We start from the raw sequence: 21913 nt of genomic DNA on the forward strand, positions 1-21913 counted from the left end.
GAAGATGATGGTTGAGGAAAGCCTTCGTTTTTCCAGATGATGTATAGTACTAACAGCAATGGAAATTTCCTTGTGCTCTGGGCCAGTCTTAGGCGCAGAACACTATTCCTTTCCAGGTCTCATTTGTTCTTCAGCATCTCTCCCAAGCCTGCTGAGATGGGACAAACTTGCTTGCTCTTCTGGTGTGTGTTCCCATGCTTTAGAAATTGGATGTTTTTCCCTCTTTACCTTCTTTGCAGGGCACAGAGCGATAATAGCAGCAGTGGTCACTGGATACCTGGATGGACTCACCTGAGCTCCTGGGGTGGGCTCCAGGTCAGAGCACCAGCAATCCTTCCATCTTAGGTTTGCTTGGAAAATGCCATCATATCTGATTCCTAGGTTGTAGCAACCAAATATCTCAACTCTCAGTTTAACACTTTTCAGTAAATTCATTAAAAAATATTACTAGTCCTTCCATTATGAATTATAAGTAATGACTTTTTATTTTTATTATTATTTCAACGTCTTTGCTTCACTACTGCTATTACAAGCCATCTTACAGATAGGGGTAAATGTTTAATACCATCCCACTAGTGAGACCTACCAGGGAGAATTTCCATTCAGGGTCCAGAAAACTTTATTAACACTGAATCAACACAGTTCTGCTTTCCACGATGTGTACAGAAACACTTTCCTGAGGTGTTCAATTGCATCTTGATTGAAACTTGTGTTTGTAGTTATACACATTTCATGTCTGAAAATAAAATGCAATGAGCATTGAAACATTGCTATGTGGATCTCACCAGCTAGTTTCGTTCTAATTTAAAGAAATAAGCTATTTTAAAGAATAATGATAAAAAATAACTGGCTCAAGAAAGGATGTTTGCATCCCTATTATTCAGAACCAAATGTTTTAATAAGCACAATTAAAATCCTCAGTGGCCCTTCCAGTTAGAAAGTTGTGGATATTTCTGTCACTTAAATGGAAAAAAAAAATCTGATAATTAAAGTGTTAGAGAGAGCTGTATTCAGCAGGGCTTGAGTGATTCCTGTAGGTTCTCGCTAGTGGGCTCCCCTTTCCTTGTCACCTCAAACTATATGCTGGAGGCATTAGATCTGTATTTGTTTATGTAACAGGGATAACATGAGAAGTGTTCTATTGATTTCATTGACTGGAAACATGTAACCAGCACACACACACACAAAAAAAAAAAAAAAAAAGAGAGAGAGAGAGAGAAGTTAGAATAGATACCAGACAGCTGCTCAGAGGCTTTTACAGCCAGATAAAGAGTTAAGACCTGAGAAGTCATTTGAAAGAGGTAAGTGTATCAGCTGGAGAAATGCTTTTGTCCCTCTACACTTACAAGTTCAAGTGTAATGCTTGACAATTACACAGGGGCGTGTGAAAAAAGAGGGTCTTAGAGGAAGCTCTGGCTGGGCAATTTGCATGGGTCCATAAAGAAAGACGGAGAACAGCAGAGCATAAGGAGTCCCTGCCTGCACATCTAGAGGGGAAAATGCTGCAATCTGAATTAATTTTCATTAAAAAGGTGTGTGAAACAGCAGGAGGACAAGCCTAAGCTCTCTGCAGATGGAGAGGGCAGTGATGGGAAAGCATCGGCAGGGCGACCCTGTGCTGCAAATGCTCTTTATAAAGAAAAAGCAAATACGTTTACCTGTCAGCTGTGTGTGTGTGTGTGGGGGGGGGCATTTTATTGTAGGCTATGTGTGACAGCTAGTCTGTATGGATGCTTATGGCCTTGGGGATTAGTTTTTGTTTTTAGCACCTGAAAACCCTTGATAAATACTGGAAAATCCAACAACAACAAAAGCAACAACAACAACAAAAACAACAGAAGGACCTTTTCCCTTCTCAAAAAGGTCAGTCCATTAGCCACAAAAACAACAGATGTTGAAAGGAAGTAATTTTAACTGTAAGATTAAAATTGGCAGCGGGGGAAGATGAGTTGCCAAAATGTGTCTTTGTTTTGCTGTTTCTGAAAGCCTCGGTTCCTCCTAATGGAAGACTTCCATGTTTGGCCCCTGTACAGATATGCTTGTGTTACATCGGAGCTGCTGTGGCGCAATCAGAAGGCTCTGGCTGAAAAAGGGCCGAGAAGCACCTCCGGAGCTGTCAGCCCGTGGCAGGCTCTGCACTGCCTTGAACACGAAGGGTACCAGAAGTGGGGCTTTTGAGGTAGGTCAGTGAAGGCTGCAGTCACTCAGCCAGGTGAGAGTAGTTGCCCCACAGGAAGAAGCGGTGGGGGTTTGGTTTCTGGGACTGCCGAAATCCGGCTGTTGTGTCGGCTCGTGAGCGCCTCAGTCCCAAGGTAGCAGCAGCTGCCCTGGCTTTTCTTGAGGAGTTTCATTTTGGTTCTGCTGTGGTGTAGTTGCTGTAGGATTGAAGGTGCAGTGCAGAGTCCCCTGTACTGTGCCCAGTTTAAGAAAAACAGATTAATTCAGGAGGGGGCTGCAGAAATCGGCAGAATTTGGAGGAGAATAAGAGAGCAGACGTGATTTCCCAGAGTGTATAGGATAGTTCAGAAATGCCATTATTACTTGGTAATAAGTTGTATGGAATCCCCTGTAATTGTTACACATCAGTAAGAATAAGTAAGAAGCATTTTGTATATGCAGTGGTCAGAGGAGAATAATCAAAATGATAATTCAAAACATACGCTATTCTCAGGCATTGATTTTTAAATTCATGTTATCCACTAATTAGTTAATGCCTGTAGAGTGCTTTTAAGATAGAAAATGCTTTAAATTGCTATGCACTATTGTTACTATCATTATCTACTAGGTTTAATTAGTTCTTGTACATTTTAATTGGATTATTGAGATGTAAAGTGGAGAATATGATTTGGGACCAAACGCCATCCTCAGAACCGCAGTGAAACGAACAGCCGCAGTGCCCATACACACAAATAAGAAGAGCAGCTTGTCGACCTGCTTGGATTGGTAAATGTCGGTGTTTGGCTTGTGTGGGTGGGTGCATCTGATGGTGTCTCTCTGCCTTAAGATTATCGTTGCTGAAGGCCACAGTGGGACACAGCCAAGCTGGCCCAGTGGTGGTGTGTTTGCAGAAGGATGTGTCAGTGCTCAGGAGCGATTTATGGTCCTAGAGGACTAGAAACAAGAAGAACGTGGCACAGAGATGAGGAGATTCTCAGTTTCCTGGGGGGAGACCAGAACATTTCTGTCACCCTTTGAAGAAGGGGACCTGGCTTTAAACCAGTAGCATCTTTAACAGTATCGGGTTGTAGTTTATCTTTTTTCTTTCCACATTTGTAACAACGACAAAAGCAGCCGACCTTGTCCTTCAGTCTTGCCTGTGGGTCAGAAGGATCTAGGGAAAATAACTGAGTCTATTCAGCTGTATTTATTTATTTAGAAATAACTACTTTTGAGGGAAGCATCTAAATCCTACTGGGAGAAAACCTCAGGGATGTTTTCCTTTCAATTTGGTCCAAGCACTGCTCCCCAGCCAAGATCGGGGACTTTCTGGGTTTGTATAAATTTATAGATGGTCTGGTTCTAGAATTTGTTTTGCTTCCAAAACAGTAATTGGGCAGCTGGCAAATCATCCCATCTGTTTGCAGCTAGGCTCTGTGTTCTGCATTTTTTCAGAATATTTTGGCTTCAGTGCTTATAAGACCCCCTGCTTACCAACTCCCCCCCCCCCAAAAAAAAAAAAAAAAAGTATTACAGTGAAAAAAGGAATAAATTTGCTCTTATGAAATGCATTAATTGAAGTTAAATCAGCTGGGGTTTTCTGGTGCACGGTTGACTTGCAAAACTCTCTAACATTTTTGGTATTGGAAGGAAGTTCTTACCACTTGGACTACCGAAACTGGAAGGGGATTCCAGGTGACACAAGAAAAAAGTCAGTGGTGTGAGGGTTGTTGAGGGACAGTTTAGTAATTGAGTAGAGTACTGAGTACTGATCCAGTACTCATTGCCAGTAATGGAAAAGTCACCTACTGAAGCCAGTAAGTTTTAGGACAAGCTGAGACATCTAACATCTGTGTTTCCATAGCACTGAGTTCCCAATTTAAAATAATAATTAAATAAAAAGAAATCAAAAACAAACAAAAAAACACAAACACACCAAAAGCCTGAGGTCTGTTCTCTATTTTAACCACAAGTTCCTGTTACTCAGTTCTGGGGTCTTCTCTAATGGCATCTTATCCCAGTTCTTCAAACTTTGTAGGATCAAATCCAGTTGTCCCAATCTTCAGATATTAGGAGTATTTATTATTTTTTTAAAACCGTTGATGAATGTTTGCTATGTCAGCCTAGGAAATGAAGTTTCTGGATTAGCTCCTCTTTTATTTCACATGGTGCTGCAGTTACAAGAATTCCCTATGCAGTGATCTTGCTTTGTGTGCATTATTTATTTAATGTTACAAACAGAGAAAATACTCTGAAGTACTCCCCTCAAGAACCCTTTTTTTTCTTTGGCCTGTAATTTTCCTTGTCAGAAGCAATGGTTTGTAGTGCAGCCTATGAGTTTATCTTCAGAAGCACTTGCCCTTGGCGATTGTCATACGTCAGTTGTGACAAAATGTACAGCAGTTGGATTTTCCTTCCATTCTGCTCCCTGTTTGTTCCATGTGTTGCAGTGTATCTTATCCCTAATTGCTGGCAATTGCCTGAGGTTGGCAATATTTTGCTGGCAGTTCTGAAGCAACAGTTTGCACTCTACTTAAGCTAAATATTGTTTCTCAGAATCTCTTCCAAATTGTCCCCCTCTCTGTTTTACCTCTGCTCCATTCAGTTTAACACTTCTGCCTGGGTTGTTGTGCCTGTGGCTGCTCAAACCATACACAGTGATTTTCTCTACCAATGAGTTTCTGCTTTACTAAGGACAAAACACAAAAACAAACAAACAAATGAAACAAAACGAAAAAGCCACAACAAATAAACAAGCAAACCTCAGTTCAGTGCACTCCAGTTATCTCACCAGCACTTTGCGGAATTCCTGCCTATCCCGAGTTGATTAAATAATAACTAAAAGTAGATTAGAAATCCTGATTTGGGTCCTTTCCTTTTGCTTTTACTGTTAACAAGCTAAAAGAACAAAATCTCCAATAATGCTTAGATCATTGCAACACTGTGTTGTGTAATACGTTATGGTAGGGCATGTAATGTTAAGCTAGCACTAGATAGAGTAGTTCACTTAGCTAATATATTGAGCACAGCTTAATTAAATATTTAATGGATTTATCTCACTGAGAGGAATCAGCAGAATAACTAAAGAGTTTGTGCATGGAGAAGAAAGCTGCAGAGGAAGGTGATCTGTGAGGATATCACTGTTCAATAACCTCATGAGCAGCATTTCCAATTCCTGAATAACTTTCTCCCAAGTGTGGTACCATGTGCGTTAATATATATATATAAATATATAAAAAGATATATATGTCTTTATGTGTCTGTGCTTCAGCAGCTACTTCTCTTCAGTAAAGAATTTCCAAGTATTACTGCATGAGATGACGATCAATACAAAACTCTGTACTTACTGTATGTGGCACTGACAATAGTGTTAGAAGCTGATACAGCCTCTGAGCCCACTTACAGCATCAGAACAGGCCGTGGAGTGAAGGCATGGGTAGCAGCTTTAGTTTTGGCTTAGGCTTGCAACTTCACCTGGCATTGTGATAACTTCCCTGAGATATCATTAACATCTTCCTTCTCCAATATTTTTTCATGTTTTTCTCATCAAAAAATCATCTGTGAAATCTTTTTTTTTTTTTTTTTTTTTTTTTTTTCCAGAAAACATTTTTGGAAAAATGGTGTTGGCTTCCCTCTGTTGCTTCCACTGGATGGAGTGCGAACCAATCCATTTCATTTTCTGAATATGCTCAAAGAGCTCTGCATGCTGGCTCCTTCATCCATATTATGATGTTGGACCAGATCACTGAAGAATTGCCAGTGAACCAGAGACTGAGGGCTTGATCAGATGCATGATACGTATATTTTTTTTTAAAAGTTATAGTAATTTTTAAGCTGATGTAGTAACAGAGGGAGTGTATTCCGTAGGAAGTATCACTTTCTGTAAGATAAGCTCTGAATACTTCACTTCGTAGGAATCCAAACATTGAAGGTTGGTAGTCTTGTTGTTGTTTTAATTTAAAAAGGGATAGAAAAAAATGTATGTTGTAAATGCTTGGCATTAAGCATAAGTCCTGTTATGTTGGCCTCTTAAATGAAGAGGCCAGAAGATAACCATCTTCATTCCTGAAGGGTCTGTGCCAGCATTTGCCACTTGCACAGGGCTCTGAAGCAGAGGATTATTCTGTAGGCCTCGTGCCTTCTCTTGCTTCCCACCACACAGTTGTTTAGTTTACTTCCATCAGCATTAGTGGAAAAGAAGGATCTGGCCCGTGATTAACTCACTAATCAAATATGAACACAAAACGAAGTCCAGTGTTACCCAAACGATGGACAGAAGTACAATTAAAACAAACCCACAGATGCTCTGGTTATGTATCTGTTTTGGATCCCAGCCAGAACAAACTGTTAGCTGTGTGGAAGAGTTGCCAAGCTCTTCATGATAAAACCAACCCCATAAATGATTGTAATTATTTCATTCTAACATCTTTGGATGTCTTATTGCATCAGGTACGTGTTCTGCTGGGTTGGAAAGGTGCCTGTTTCTGTATTTCATTTTGTTTCTAAGGATCAGTCATCCAACCACTTGTTTAACCTTGAGCAAATTGTGGTGCGTGTCCATTTACATGCTCCTCACTGTAGTGAACAAGCATGTTGAGGAGTATTGCCCAATACTTTCAAAAGCAATTTCCAAGTCAATTTGAGCAGCAGAAGCTTTTCCTAGCACCCCCGTGATTAATCCCTGATCTGGGGACCTCAGATTTGTCCTGTATCCATCTGATACAGGTACTGCGAGCCATGTGAGCCAGTCATTATATTTTAGCATTTGGTTTTGTTTTTAATTTGACTCATGAAGCTGATGAGGCTCACCACACGCCTGTGTGATCACTAGATCATGAGAGGTGTGGAGGTGGTTGTAGGAGGAAGTACAGAGCAAACTTTTTTTTCTTGAAATTTTGAAAAGTTTCTAAATTTTGAAAAAAGATAATTTCTTATGAAACAAAGTGTTTTTTGTTTTTTGTGTTTTTTTTTTTTTTTTTCCTTCGAGAATAAATAGAAGCTATTTAGATAGATATCTAATTAAAGGGTTTAAAGCAGAGACTTTTCCCTCTCCAGACTGCTAGTTTGATTTTTTTTTTTCTTCTAGATTTCTTCTACATTTTCTTAGTTGTAATCCATGAATGTTTTTCTCTCTCAAAAACATTCTTGGGATAAGAAAGCTGCATGTTGCCTACTTTACAAAAATGCTGATAGTGGCACTGAAAACTATATTTGTGGAGTTGTTTGGCACCTAAGCGTTGCAATAAAGCTGAAACATCAGCCAGAAGATTTAAGAATTGCGCCGTATGCCCTCACGTAGCCAGCCTTGTCCGAGAGGTTTGCAGTCTCTGCTGTTTCCACTCATTTTTGGTTTCTGTGGCTGTACCGGAGCGTCGGCTGTGTGTGCTGCTGGGTTGGTGGCCGGTGTTGTTTGGGAGCACGTTCGCAGAGGAAAGCCTGGCAGAGCTGAGAATGGTGGGAGGCTGCTGAAAAGCCATGAGCACGTGGGCACAAGAGCTTTGGAAATCCCACGAATATTTGAGTGGCTTCCCCTTTCACATAGCGCGCTGTATTTAGTCTCATTTAAAGCTGGAAAGGACGCTGGCCATCTATATTGCTACGGGTTTGTTAGAAGCTGCAGTATGAATAAACCATGCCCAAGCAGCGGGGTTAAGCCAGAGGAGGTGAGTGTAGCTCAGACACTGGGTGGTGACCACACAGAAATTTGGGTTGGAGGCAGGTTGGCCGGCTGCTCTCACCTCTTGTCTGAACTCTGCTCAGAAATATTTTTGGAAAGTCTGCACAAAACCAATTCAGCCCTCCGCGTGTACCATGACGGCGACGAACGCATTCGGCTGCGTGACACACTTTTGGCGGACGACTGTTGAGCAGCTTTAGGGCCTCACTGGAGATACCCAGCGAGAGGTGTCTGTAGGATCCTCGTGCCTTTATTCCCGGCTGGGGCAGCGCTGAGTTCCCCGCACCGCAGCCTCGCCTTGGGGCCGGAGGTGCCGCAGCCCCGGGCTCCCGAGCGTGCGGCGCGGGGCCGCCAGGGGGCGCCCGCGGGCCGCAGGGACAGCGCCGGGCCTGGCCCCGCCCTCGGCCCCGCCCTCGGCTGTGGCCACGCCCCCGCTCCGCCCGCGCGGGCCCGCACGTGGCGGCGCGCCCCGCTGAAAAGCCGGCGGCCGTGGCGCGCCCGCACGAGCCGTGCCGCGCCGAGCCGGGCCGGGCCGGGCCATGCCGTGCTGAACCGAGCCGTGCTGGGCTGTACCGAGCCGTGCCGGGCTGAACCAAGCCGTACCGGGCCGTGCCGGCACCGTGCGCTTGGGGAGAGAGCCGAGCTTGCGTGGTTCCTGCTCTTTTTTCCTTTTTTCTCTTTTTCTCTCCCGTCTTTTTCCCCCTTTCCCTTCCCCGCCCGGAGGATTTCCCCGCCCGGCTCCCCCCCCGCCTTCTCCTCGTCCTTTCCGCCGGGCTCCGCTGCCCGCGCTCCGACGGGCCCCCCCCGCGAGCCCCGGCCGCCCCCCTCCTTGGGGTGCCCCCCGGCCGCCGCCATGGCCAAAGTGGCGGCGGAGGGCGGCGGGGCGGCGGCGGCCGAGGACCTGTCAAAGGTGTCGGACGAGGAGCTGCTCAAGTGGAGCAAGGAGGAGCTGATCCGCAGCCTGCGCCGCGCCGAGGCCGAGAAGATGAGCGCGATGCTGGACCACAGCAACCTCATCCGCGAGGTGAACCGCCGCCTGCAGCTGCACCTGGGCGAGATCCGCGGCCTCAAGGTACCTCCCGGGCCGGGCCGGGCTGAGCCGGGCCCCCGTAGCGGAGCTGGCCCCGCTGGGTCGCAGCCGGGTTAAGCGGCGCCGCCGGCTGCGTGCGGAGCCCGCTGGCATCCCAAAGCCTTTGCTTGGGTTGCACAGCTGGCTGTCGCTGTTTTAGGGTGGCGTACTGAACTCAGGGAGCCGGCCGTGTCCAGGATGTGGGGTACACAGGTGGTGGGAAACCCAGGGGCTTGGCTGGGGGGGACAAGAAGCAGTCCCCGGTTTGCAGAGTGAGGACATCTGATGGTAACGCATCTCCGATCGTGCCACCCTCAGTGGCATCTTCTGCGGGCTGTGCCGAGAGGCAGACCAAGTCTGTAACGATTTAGCCTGCTTGATTTAACTCTCTGCTTGAGTGAGGATCGTAGTCCCTAATGTTTCCTTCTCTGCTTCCCATGGCTGGGGAGAGAGTGTGACTGCTGACAGGTAATTACCCTGCTGTAGCACGTACAGGTGCATTACACACCCAGAGAGTTAGCTGAAGGCAGGCATGGCTGCAAACACTTTCTGTCTTGCTGCTTTGAGAAATGAGATGGTTTTCAGAAATTCCTTTGAGGTGAAGTTGGAGGGAAGGGGAGAAGACCCAGAGGCAGTGGGGGCTTTTGCATTTTTATGTGAGAGTATGTTAGAATAGCGTTCTTGATCTGCAGAGTGGCTGTAGACAAGTAAATTATGGAGAAAGCATCCTCGATAGTAGCATGACGTCAGATAAATAGCATGTGGGGGAAGACTGTTCCTGTCTCCCAGGTTTTCCCCTTCTGCAAAGTGCGAGGGAGTCTGTGTGAGTCCCCTCTGCCTACTGAGAATACGTGGTGTCTGGGGGTGAGACCTGTCAGTGACAGCAAGTCGGTAAAAACAGATCTTGTGTTTTAAAAGCAAGTTAAATGCGACAACAGTGTCTTTCTCCTAGCTCTGTGTGACGGTGTTGTGCCATCGTATGGATTTATTTATCTGCTGGATAAATAACAGGACGCACCAAGATGTGTAGGAAGGAGTGACAAATTCCTCTCTCCATGCTCAACTTCCTAAGTGGTGTTTAACTTCCTCCATTTGTTCAGCTGCCTCAGCTGGAACTTCTGAAAGGAATTTGGGAAAACAAGGCTTTAAGCCCTCCTTTGTCCCATGTGAAAGACTGGGGCAGTGAGGAGCGGTGACCAGCGATGCCTGCTCTCAGTGCCCCCTGCTTCTGCCTGCTGAATCGAGGGTTTCCACACAAACTCTTCTATTCTACCATGGGATCATTTTAAGTACTTCTCTCCGGCATAGATTTGCTGAGGCTACCTTGTAGCCTCGTTGAGATTTCTCCTTTGAATCTGGGTTTAAATCATTCAAATTCCAAGTTGTTCTGAGAGGATCAAATGCACACGCATCTGGTGGTGCTGCAGAAGCTTCATTTTCTGAAGAAACTGCTAAAATGGGCTTTTCAGAAGGCTAGATTTTTGACAGTTGGGGCTATTCTCTACTTGTAATATTGTACATAAGGAGGGATGAACGTTTAGATGAGAGAAAAATAAATATGGTCACAAGCCAGTTTAGTAGAACTAGGAACGTGAAATAGTGAAAATATTTTCTTTGGCATGTTATTCTGCTTATAGTAATAGCTTGAACGTTTTTGCTTCAGATGGGTCCTTGCTTAGAGAAGGGTGTGGAATCACGCTCTTTGTTTTATTAGCAGTGAAAAATCTGTTAAAGCAGATTAGTTATTTCAGAGTGGTTGAAGCGAGGCTGGTGAAGTGGTGATTGACAAGGTTCTCTTACGGAAATCTGAAGTGAAATCAAACAAAACCCAAATATCTTAAATCTCTAAAATGCTTTTTAATGTGAATATGCTTTAGGGAGCAGGGACTGTAAATGTTAATAATCGAGATTACAATTTCTGATGTACCTTACGGTCTTACTCAGCACTAACTTGCATGTGAATATTTCTCAAGGGAATGAGATCCTCATGAGAGAGCTTATGATCTTTGCCCAATTTGGGACCTAAGTTATTCTGATATTTAGGATGAACATGAGTTAAGCACACAAAAATTTTATGCTGTATCAGAAGCTAGTCTTTGAATCCATCAGGGTTAGCTCCATGCTATATTCACTTTTTTACTGGGCAGCAGCTTTGTTTGAAGCATGATGTTATATGCCAGATCTACACAATTATTTATGCCTTCCTTGAGTGCTTAGATGTTGGGCTTATGGCACTGGCTTGTATGATAAAATGGTATAACATTGATTCTTTTGGACACTTCCCTGTCATGAGTCTCTTTCTTTTAAAGGATATCAATCAGAAGCTGCAGGAAGATAACCAAGAACTGAGAGACCTTTGCTGCTTTCTGGATGATGACAGGCAGAAAGGCAAGAAGGTGTCCCGTGAGTGGCAGAGACTGGGCAGATACAGCGCGAGCGTTATGCACAAAGAGGTTGCCTTATACTTACAGAAGCTGAAGGAATTGGAGGTGAGACAAGAAGAAGTGGTTAAGGAGAACCTGGAGCTGAAAGAATTGTGTGTGTTGCTGGATGAGGAGAAGGGCGGTGGAGCAGGCAGCCGGAGCTCTATTGACAGCCAAATCAGCCTGTGCCAGTTAACTGCAACGAGCGCTTACATACGAGATGTCGGCGATGGGAGCAGCACTTCTAGCACGGGAAGTACAGACAGCCCAGATCATCATAAACATCATCCAAGTACTAGTCCAGAACATCTCCAAAAAGCTCGGGGTGAGGGAAGCCCTGAGCATCAGAAGCACAGGAGTATCAGCCCCGAGCACCTCCAGAAGCCGAGGGGTTCTGGCAGTCCTGATCATCACCTGAAAGGACCAAGTCCAGAGCATCACAAAACCATTGTCAAAGCACCTGAGCAACAAAAGCACAGCAGTAGCAGTCCAGAAACTCTCCCAAAGCACGTTTTGAGTAGTAGCCCTGAACACTTTCAAAAGCAGAGGCCTGGTAGCAGCCCTGAGCATCAAAAGCACAGCAGTAGCAGCCCAGATCATCTTCAAAAGCACACGCCGAGTGGAAGTACAGAACATCTCCACAAAGTGAGGGGTACGAGCCCTGAGCATCTCAAACAACACTATGGAGGGAGCCCGGAGCATCTCAAACATCTCAGCGGAGGCAGCAGAGAAGGTACCCTCAGGAGACAAGTAACGGATGACCTCTCCCCTCACCACAGAAGTATATACAACGGAATGAATGGTGGGTCGATAAACTTAGGGAAAATGTGCTCTGAAAACTATTAAGGCAGTTTCTATGGTATTTCAGATGTTAATGGAAAAGGAATATGCATTTTTTTTAATGTGGAATGAAAGGCAACAAGTCTGGTGTTAGCATTATTCCTGTAGCAAGTGAATTAATCAGTGTACCTGTTTGCCTGTCCAGTAGCTGTTGGGTGGATTTAAAAAATGGAGAAGTGGATCTTGAGTGTTCGTCTGTAAGGTACAGAGAAACAGCTCGTGGTCTTGAGCCTGCTCTGTGGTTGGTAGGTGTCAACTGCCTGTCCCTAGGCAGATTTATGTTTAACGTTGGTTAGAGGGGAGATGCTCATGTTTCTTGTCTTGCCTATGTTTGAGTTGGCGGAGTGGAGGTGAATGTCTCATGTTTCACTTTCACCCCAACCTAGTTTCTCTGAGGCTTTCAAGATTGTAGAAATTCCTGTTTGTTGGTGGAAGGATTCTTACATGTTTTTTTTTCCATAAACTTTGGAAAGCACCCAGATGAAGAGTGAGGCTCGGTATAAATGAATCTGATACCTTCTGCAGCTTTGCAAAGCCCCAACTTGCGTGTGTTTAATTATAACAAATTAAAAAATGAAGGAGGATCTTAGGGTGCTTTATGTGTGTGATGGTGTTATTGCTGCACTTCAGAAAAATGCCCGACAAACAGGCCAGCTTCTAAGAGCTGTGTATCCTCAGTGATTGCAATTAACTACTTAGATTTGAATTGTGACCATCTTAAATTTCAGTGTTTTGAAAGCCTGGCAGTTATGACACTATTGAAAGGAATGAAATACAGCAAATGAAATGATTACGAAGTTCAAACATCTTACTGTGCTGCTGGAATAACTTCTTGTAGATTTAGCAGAAGTTCTATAGTCTGCTCCATTTTTTTCCACGTGCTTTGAGATGTTTTCATAAAGGCAATTACCATCTTGTATACGTGAAAACCTGTTTCTCAGACCTTTACAGAAGATTTGAAGGCAAGCTCTGAAGTGAGGATTTTGCCTTAGTAGATTGTCTTGGATGGAGTTCACGTGTTTACATTTCATAAGCAGCTGCAAGAAGTTGTGTTGACATCGGTGGAACCGAGCACTTGTTGGATCTGCCTGGGAGATGGAGTGAGCCCTGTGCCGGGTGCTGTCCTCACCATTTATCATGTTGCTCTCTTACATCTGTCCTTTTTATCTGTGATGATTATCTTAACTTACAGAATGCCTTCAGTTAACCTGCTGTGTAGGGACAAACCCAGGTTCCTAGTAGTGAAATGGATATATTTCACAGGGCTGACAAACCCCGATGTGGTAAGTGTTAGACTTCTCATGCACTTCTAAAACGTTTTAAAACGATTAATAAGAGTGCTTGACAACTTTGTGAAGATGTGTAACACGTACCTTTTAAAAGCTGGTCTTGTAAAACTTCCCTTAAATACCGTATTTCCTTCAGTTCTTTCTGTTTAAAATGAGTAAATTGACCTGACTGTGAGCAGGGTGAAGTATGGAACCAGAAAGATGGCTTCTAAATCACATTGCTGATAACGTAGAAAGGTGATGTAAGGTTTTAAGTATTTATTTTTAAAATTCAGTCACAGACAAAGGTATGTTTTTCTCTACTCCCAGCATGGTGGGCTCTCTGATGGGTTGTTTTTTTTGGTCCAAATAGTCTTGCTGAGAACGCAGCCATGTTATTACCAGTGAGAGCAGTTGTTACTTTAAGCATGAGATGACTGGCGTCCTTTGTGCAGAGTATTTCATTGATGTACAACTTGGACTCAAGCCACAAGGAGCTGGAGATGGCAGCTGCTGATTTGGGAGTCTGTTTATTGACTTTAATCAGAGTTTTGCCTGTCCTGCTCTCAGTATAATCATTTTTGCAGAGGACTTGGCTCACCAGTGAGTTGTCAAACGTCTCTTCTTTCATATTTGTATAACTTGATGCAGGCACGGGATAGATGTTAGCTGTGAGGTTTACTTCTGGCACTGGTCTGACCTTGGACTCCAATTTGGTTGGTGGTGGAAACTGACAGCTCTGCTGTGAGGAACCAGCCTTAAACTTCAGGAAAATAAAACACTTGGTCCTCACAGCTGGGCTGACTGCTGGGGTTGGGGGTTTTATTTCTGTCAGACACTGTGAACGCAGGGAAGAACAGTTAACATGAACATGGTAAAAGTACTGGCGGTCCTCGCTTGTTCTTGTTGGGAAAGCAATGTGTATATCTTGATTTACACACTTCTTGTGTACCTGTATGCATGAACCTGCTGCTTGATTATAGGTGGGGAGCGGTGCATTGAGTTTGTTTGTTTTTTTTTTTTTTTTTTTTGGCATCTGCTGTGAGGAACTTGGGAAAATACAGCTTGGAAGTCCTGTTGAGAAATGTAAAGGGATGCTATTCTTGATTCTTACCCCAAAATCATGCAGTAAGTAAACTGTCATGTTGGTGAAGCCTCGTTCATTGTAAAGCTCGGAGTGTAGCAAGCTAGGAGGCATTCTTACGCCTGTGTGGTTGTTTTGCAGGGCAAATAGTACTTGTGCTCTGACATCTATCTGAGCCGCAAGGGTGAAGTGTTTGTGATCCTAATGATGACTAGCAAAGACTAAAATCTTCTGACTTAAGAGTATAAAATGATGTGATCAGAACTTAACAAACTCAGTAGAGGGCTGGCTGCTCTCCATTGGTCTTGACTCCAAATCATGTTTGAGAGGGGAAGGTGTTCCTCTGCACATCAAACCTCATTCTTAAAAGTACTGTGCTGCCTACCTGAAATTGCTGTCCCTAATTAGAAAGCATGCATGCTAACAGCCTAGCTACTTCTGTTGGAACGAGGGCTCCCATACATTGCTAACGGTTCCTGTTTGCCCTAAATTATGTCTTGTTAGCACCTGTGTGACCACGGGGAACCAATGCGTTCAGTGACGTGTGGTTATCTGTACCAGAACCTCATGTGTAAACACAGGGAATGGAGTTAGAATCATTGCAGGTTGTGGTCAAACTCTCAGGCTAAATTCATTTCGATGTCATATTACAGTGGCTTCAGAAATAGGATGCGCAGCTAAAGTCTGCTTTGCGGGATATGGTATATGCAGCAGTCATTCTGGCCTCATGAGTATTTCAGGCTGTCATGAGGTACAACAAGAAGGTACAGCAGGCTGGAAGCTCTCTTTCATCCTTAGGAGCAGCTGAAGGAATAAAGGATGAGGTCATAACGTTTTCTTTCGTAATTTTCTTCATTTTCTGTTCTCAAAGGTTTGCTCTTGTCATTTTCCCTTGTATGACAGTTCACTTTTCATTGATAAGATTTATAAAGCTTTAAAAAAGAAAAAAAAAAGATAACTTAGTACAGTATTTGACACATTCTTCTGAAACATGTATCCTCAACTTTTGGAGTGACAGCAAATGGGGTCTGAAAGCTAAGTTTGGCTTGATGGTTGCTAACAGAAAACACGTGTATTTCCTTTTTTTCTTTTTTTAAAGGCTCCACCCACATAAAGCATGATCACTGTCTTGCTGTGATCGCTCGAGTGTTCTGGCTAATGAGCACAGAGGTATTTGGGATAGAAAGGCTGCTGAAATTAGAAGAGAAAATACCAGTGGTAACAATATTTTATAGAGAGCATTTATGCTCCAGAAGAATAGATGACAGTCTGTAAGTCTGACACAAATACGTGGGGTGTAAGTGCCTCTGTATAAATTAACGTGCTTTCAGCATTTGCAATCTAAGTGGTGTTTTTTATTCCAAGCAATTTATTATAAACTTTCTATTTTAAGCAGTCCTTTGTTTTACCCTGGGCTTTGACTTTTATGTGAAAGGAAAATATCAGAAGGCTTTCATACGTGCTTTTTGCTTCCTGCTGAGGTTATTAATGAAGAGCAGTAAAACTGCTGACTAACACCGCCCGTACCGCGGGAGGTGTGAGGGCTGAGAGAACAGATGCAGCAGCACCTATGGAGCAAGAGTATTTGTAAGTTAAACTTGGCTTCGATCTGGAACAATTCCTGCTATAAATGTGCTTCTTAGGAGGAAAATAAAATCAGAAAACACTTTTATTTTGCTGCGCTGAGTACAAAGAGGGAACTGCAGTATGGCTGCAGCGAGAGAAAACTTGTACTAATGTTACTGAATTAACTGATACCCTCTCAGTGGAAATAGCTCACATCCTGCTGGCCAACAGTGAAATGATGTCATTCTGCGTAGCTTTGCTCACGTTATTTTTCTTACAGTTGAAATGGAAGTAATTTGCCTGTCGTGAATGCAGTGCACACAACACTGTGTGTAACTCGGGCTTTCCCGATGGTACCCACTACTGTACATCTGCCACGTGAGGCCTGATACAGCATTGCTCACTCCTGAGAGCAATCAGTTGTGCAAGCCAAGGCTCCGGGATGGATCGAACTTTTTGCTTGTCAGTGTAAATTTATCCACTGTTTATTTCAGACATTTGTTATTTTAATAGTAGAGCTCTGAAACTTTTATGTCAATGGGAGTCTCAGCTGAATTCCATAGGTTTTGCATCAGACTTGTAAATCAGTTTTAGTGATCACGCACTGGAAGAGAACTGGGACATGCTATGTGAACGTGTATGTGATTAGAACATGCTGGGTTTATTACCAGACTCGCTTTTTTTGTGGAGTAATTGGTCAGGCTGGAAAAAGTGGCTTATCATACCAAAATGATGAACCTCCTAGAAACTCACGTGGGGCTTGTGGGAACAGTTTACACTTACATATCCTTAATTACACCCAAACTGGTTTTGTCAGTGAAGTTATTTTACTGTGTGGTGAATCATCCTTCCGGCAAAAGTACTGATATCCTAATAAGAAGACTGAGGCCCCTTTGTAAAGAAACTTGTCTCGTTTCAAGCAGTTGTATGGATGTTCCAGCACTCTGATTGCTGGGAGGTTTGGGGCATTCAGACTAGGGCTGAGGTTTGTTTCTGCTGCTGTCTGATGCCGTGGTGCAGTGGTATCACACGTTATGGTGGACGTGTAGCAAGGATTCAGCAGAACAGCTGAACACCACCCCTTACGGGGCTACAAGTAAACCACAGCCACGTGTGGTAAGTAGCACTGTGCGAAGTCACCACGTAGAGGTTTTATACTTCCATCCTTTTTCTCCTAGGTGGCATGTCGTGCTATACGATGCTGGTTTTGCAGTAAGGACTTGAGGCTAATTCAGCCCTTCCTTGGAGGCAGTGACCCTTTCACTACAAGTACCCGAGCAGGCAGGAGGTTCCTACACGGGGTATGCTGTCCTGAAGCCACCACCAGCACACCACGTGCCTTTTAGGACAGGGTCTGTGCTAGCCTGCGACGGCTGCCTGTGTGATAAGGTAGGTGTGAACTGACAAGCGTACAGCTGCTGCCAGAGGGCCAGGTACTTGCTCCCTGCTTGTTGTGCCATGCTGTAGTGACAGAGGCCCGGGGGCAGCCCTGCCAGCAGCCCTCCCTTCAGACCTTTGAGCCATGCCCTTGCTGCTGGCATTAGGCAGTGAAAAGGGGAGGTCAGCGGCTCTGCCGCCTGGCTCCAAGTCTGCTGGAACCTCTCTGACACCTGGACAAGGACCTCCAGAGGTGAAAGGCTAACAGCAGATCATGGCCACTACTGACAGTGTCTTGACAAGCACTCTGCAGGGCAGCCCTTGGCATCCTGACTCTGTTAGTGTTACACCTGGGATGTATTGGTTTTTCAGTTTATTCAACATATGTTTTTAAAATTAACTTATTTACTGAGTGTTGAGTAGGAGCTTGTTTCAGCACGTACTGAAAAAATAAAGCTTATTCTCATCCTGTTTGGTCAAGATGCAAGACAGAATCATCAAGAGCTTGGAGGGCAGTTAGTGTTGTCTTCTTGAAATAGGTGGGCAGATCTTATTTATTTTTGTGCTAGAATGGAGAGTTCTCAAATCAAAGCCTTGTCTGAGTCCTTGCTGGGAGAGAGTACCTTTAACTGGAGGACAGGACCTTATGTGACATTGTCTTGTGCACAGCTTCCTGAGTTACTGTGTTTTGATTTTGTTGAATATATTAGAAATATTACAGCGATTAAATTACCAGAGACAGAGAATTTGACAATTCTAATGCAGAGTTAGAATATTATAATAATAATTCTTGGTAAGTGTTGCTTGTTTTAGTACTTGAGCCTTGTAGGATATACTGTGTGCCTTCATTAAATGGTGTCCTGTTATTTTTTCTATTCCATCTATTAATGGAATGTTTCTTCTTGAGATTTAAAAAAAATAATAATATTAGGAAGTTAATAATGGAGAATTTCTGCAGGTTGTGTAGGGACTGGAGCTGGTTGGGTTAATAACTAGGGAAGAGCACAGCAGTCAGTGTAGTATGGGGTTAAAATTTGATACCATCATTCACACACGAAGTGCATAGACAGTGACAGGTGTTGCAGGACAGTGAGGCATTCCCAATTACAGGGTATTTGATGAAGTATAATAAAGCTTTGTGTACATAAGAAATGTCGCTAGCAATGAAAGTTCATTGGTTTATGAGCTAGTAAGTCATGTCTTAATTAATAAACTGAAGCATAGCTTGTCTTGGGTCTTATTGTCATATACACTGATGTATAGTTACTGAGAGGACATTGAGAATTATCTTCAAGTAATGGTCTTGATATAAATCTTGTCTGCATGTTCCTCTTGAATAGTTAATGAGTAGGCTCTATTTGGAGAATCAGCTAGGACTGGAACACCGAGCTTTGCTTCTTAATGCAGAAAGAAGTAAAAAAGCCACACTGGTGAAAGGTCTCCAGCTGAATTATGTGATGTTTGTGGGATGATTGGCTTTCCCACAACCTCACACTTGAAGGTGTAGAAGAGCCCACTGTAAGTGTTGATGTTCTTGTCTGTCTGAAGATAACTGTGCTATTAAGCCTTAGTAAAGAAAAACTGATAGAGTACTGTGCTGTGGAATTTGGAAGAGTGCTTTAAGAGGATACTCAATTGTAACTAAACTCTTAAGCCACGCTGGCAGACTAGCCAGGCTGTCACTGCTGTGAAATGATGCAGAGCACAACGGCAGTCAAAGCCCTGAGCGTTATCAGGCGTTCCTTTGGGTAACACAAAATGAAAGATAACATGTGAAAACACAGAAATTGCTGGTGTTTGGGAGAAGAGATCTAATTTATTTGATTTAAGGCAAATGTAAGCTTCTAAGTAATAGGAACTGAGAAGGAACTATACTCTGGCATTTTGTTCCATTGCTGTTAATGGCAAGCTTTTTGGTTTGCCTTCATCTAAAACAGCCAGTCCTGATTCCTGATGGAGGAAAAAGGAGGCTAAAATGCTGATCGCATCAGTGGTCTGATCCGGTGCAGCAATTTCTAATTTTTGTAAGATGGTTCTTCTGGTTGTTGCTCTTTTATATGAGGATGCATTTTTTTCCCCATACTCTTATTCTCTAGCTGTGACTTGTGATATTCATCAAGGACTTCACAGTTTGGTCTTCACCTTTATTGCAAAACTCAATGTGAAGGGTTTTAGTAACATTCTTTGTGTACGTGAATTAAGGATTTTCATTAACGGGGGGAATTCACAGTCAAGAAATCTAAAAGCATATTTAAATAAAGAAAAACCCACCCTTCTCTCTTTCCATGCTTTTGATTTTTTTTTTTTTCAAGTTCTCTTGAAATCAGATTGCTTTTTCTTGGGTTTTCCAACAGTATCACAACAGAAAGATACCAAAGAAAATGAGAAAATGGAAGGGATGGCCTGGAGGAGGCCTTGGACTAAAAGACATAGGTACACTAGTAGTAACAGCAAGTTGGTTCTGAGGGAAGTAATTTAAGGTGGGGGGAGGATATATACTAAAAGCAATCAAGCAAACAACCCTCCCCACCCATACCATAATGGTAGCAGTCTATGCACATTTAATATTTTTGTAGGTCTTTTTTAGTGCTTCAAATTCTGCAAATAACACAGAGGAGAGCCAGGATCATGATTTGAGATCTGGCCAAGCATTTGGTGATGCACAGCATGAAAATGTTTGCAGATTTATTGATTGCGAATGGGAAAGCTGGTATCTTGAGGTAGGTTGTCCTAAGAGATGAACAGTTACATAAAGCCTGTGAATAACAAGCAGTCTTAGTTCAACTTGTCAGCTCTTCTGTAAAACTTGGGGCTTCTTTGCATTCTCTCTGCATCCTTGGTGAGAGGAGGGCACTAGCAGTTTTGCACTTGTATACTTTAGCAAGTTAAATGTTTCTTTGACCTTTTATTTTTCACTTTGCTGTGAGTTAGTACAGATAGGCCAGGTTACATAGGGGAAAAACGGTTACAAGATTTATAGTATTGTTTTGAAGAAGTCCGTATCATTATTTAAGTGGTTATTCAGACTAATCAAATACAACAGTGTTCAAGACCTGTCACAAATAACAGATGTGTTACATCCAGGAGATCACAGTGAGCCATGTGGTAAGCAACACTACTGAACTTTTGGTTTTTTTTTTTGGTACCTTCTCAAGGTTAGCCAAATTATTCCAGGGCTTTTATGCCTGTTATATCAAGCAGATATCCGAAAATACCTTATTTGATTAGCAGTGAGACATTTCTTTCAAATGTTTGGCCTCAAAGGTCACTATATTTATTTCACTGCATCTCTTTTATCTTCATATGAGTGGTAAAAATGTGCATTGATCAACGCTTTCTGTAGGCTTTTGGAACATGTATTTGTAACTGGGATTTGAAGGGGGGGAAAAAAAAACCAACACATGCTTTTGACAAAGGGTACAGGTCTGATTCATCACTGTGTAGTGTACTCCTATATGAAGTTCAGATAAGCCTGGAGAAAAGCATTGATTAGTGACCCACATCCCCTCTTGGCTGCTGAGTCCGATTTTGTTTTACAGTGGATGAATCCTAATGATGTTAAAAATCCATCTTACGATTTCTGTGGTTAGAAAACGTTACTGATGGCATTAAGGTGGGTCTCTAAAAGTACTGTTTGATTGTGAGGAAGAAAAAAACGCTTCACTGAAGGCAGTTGAATGCATCGAGCGTGAGCATATGAATACTGTGAAGCAGAACCTGAAAATTGGCTCAGATCCAAGTATTTCGCACTTCAGTCCTTGTTGGGCACAGGACTTGTACTGAGATTGGATGCCTAGACCAAAGCAAGATGCCTAAATACCCGCGTCCCTGCAGTGCCCTGAATGAAGTCCCTTGCCTCTCTTATTGTAGTTCATCTTGCTTCCTTGTGGCTGTTTTAAAGATTTTTGTAACTTTAAGTTAACTTTGAAATTTAGGCTTTTGCAGTATCATTAAATCCATAAAGAAAACGGATTTAATGCAAACAAAAGCAAAGCATTCCAACAACATTTTTTTTTCATAACCAGATCTCCAGCCACCAAGACCAAAGGCTCTGCAGTCCTAACTAAACAGCAGAAGATACCAGAATCAATGTCTCCTCCAGGTACAGGTGCTAAGAGCTCTTTGATTTATTCCTTGTTGTTGGAACTTGGCACGTGATCTATGTTCCAATCAATAATGCTAAATCCTACATGTTGACTGCTTGCTACCATAGCACATGAATATTTTGGAAAGTCGGGAGGACAAAAAGCATCTGGACTGTATTTAAAATTAATCCTAATTTCAGCTATTTGCATATTTTACCTCCTTTATAGAAATAATAAAATGGAAAGATTTCCGTACACTCTAAGAGACAAGCAAAGTTGAACTCGAGCTGATAAAAATGAATTGGTGGATTGCCTGCCAGCATGGAACTGACTGATCAGGCTATTTCGGAAGCATGGCTCTGAGTTC

The 21913-nt window shown here is 43.2% G+C and overlaps 1 protein-coding gene across 9 annotated transcripts in view; it reads left to right on the forward strand.

The window, feature by feature from the left end:
• CCDC85A (coiled-coil domain containing 85A) overlaps window positions 1-21913 on the forward strand; it is a 134887-nt gene that overhangs the window by 35488 nt on the left and 77486 nt on the right. For 6 of the 9 annotated variants that reach the window (XR_004253149.1, XM_032185873.1, XM_032185865.1 and 3 more), the window contains exons 1-2: window positions 8688-8906; window positions 11213-12128. Coding sequence is in view for 8 of the 9 variants with exons in the window: in XM_032185873.1 (XP_032041764.1) it covers window positions 8688-8906; window positions 11213-12128 (1135 nt within the window). In the remaining variant the exon portion in view is untranslated. Of the gene's footprint in view, window positions 1-2033; window positions 2180-8687; window positions 8907-11212; window positions 12129-21486; window positions 21564-21913 lie in introns of those variants that run through there. The other 3 variants (XM_032185872.1, XM_032185866.1, XM_032185870.1) reach the window with 3 other exon arrangements.

Source organism: Aythya fuligula, chromosome 3, assembly GCF_009819795.1.
Source record: "Aythya fuligula isolate bAytFul2 chromosome 3, bAytFul2.pri, whole genome shotgun sequence".
Lineage (NCBI taxonomy): Eukaryota > Metazoa > Chordata > Aves > Anseriformes > Anatidae > Aythya > Aythya fuligula.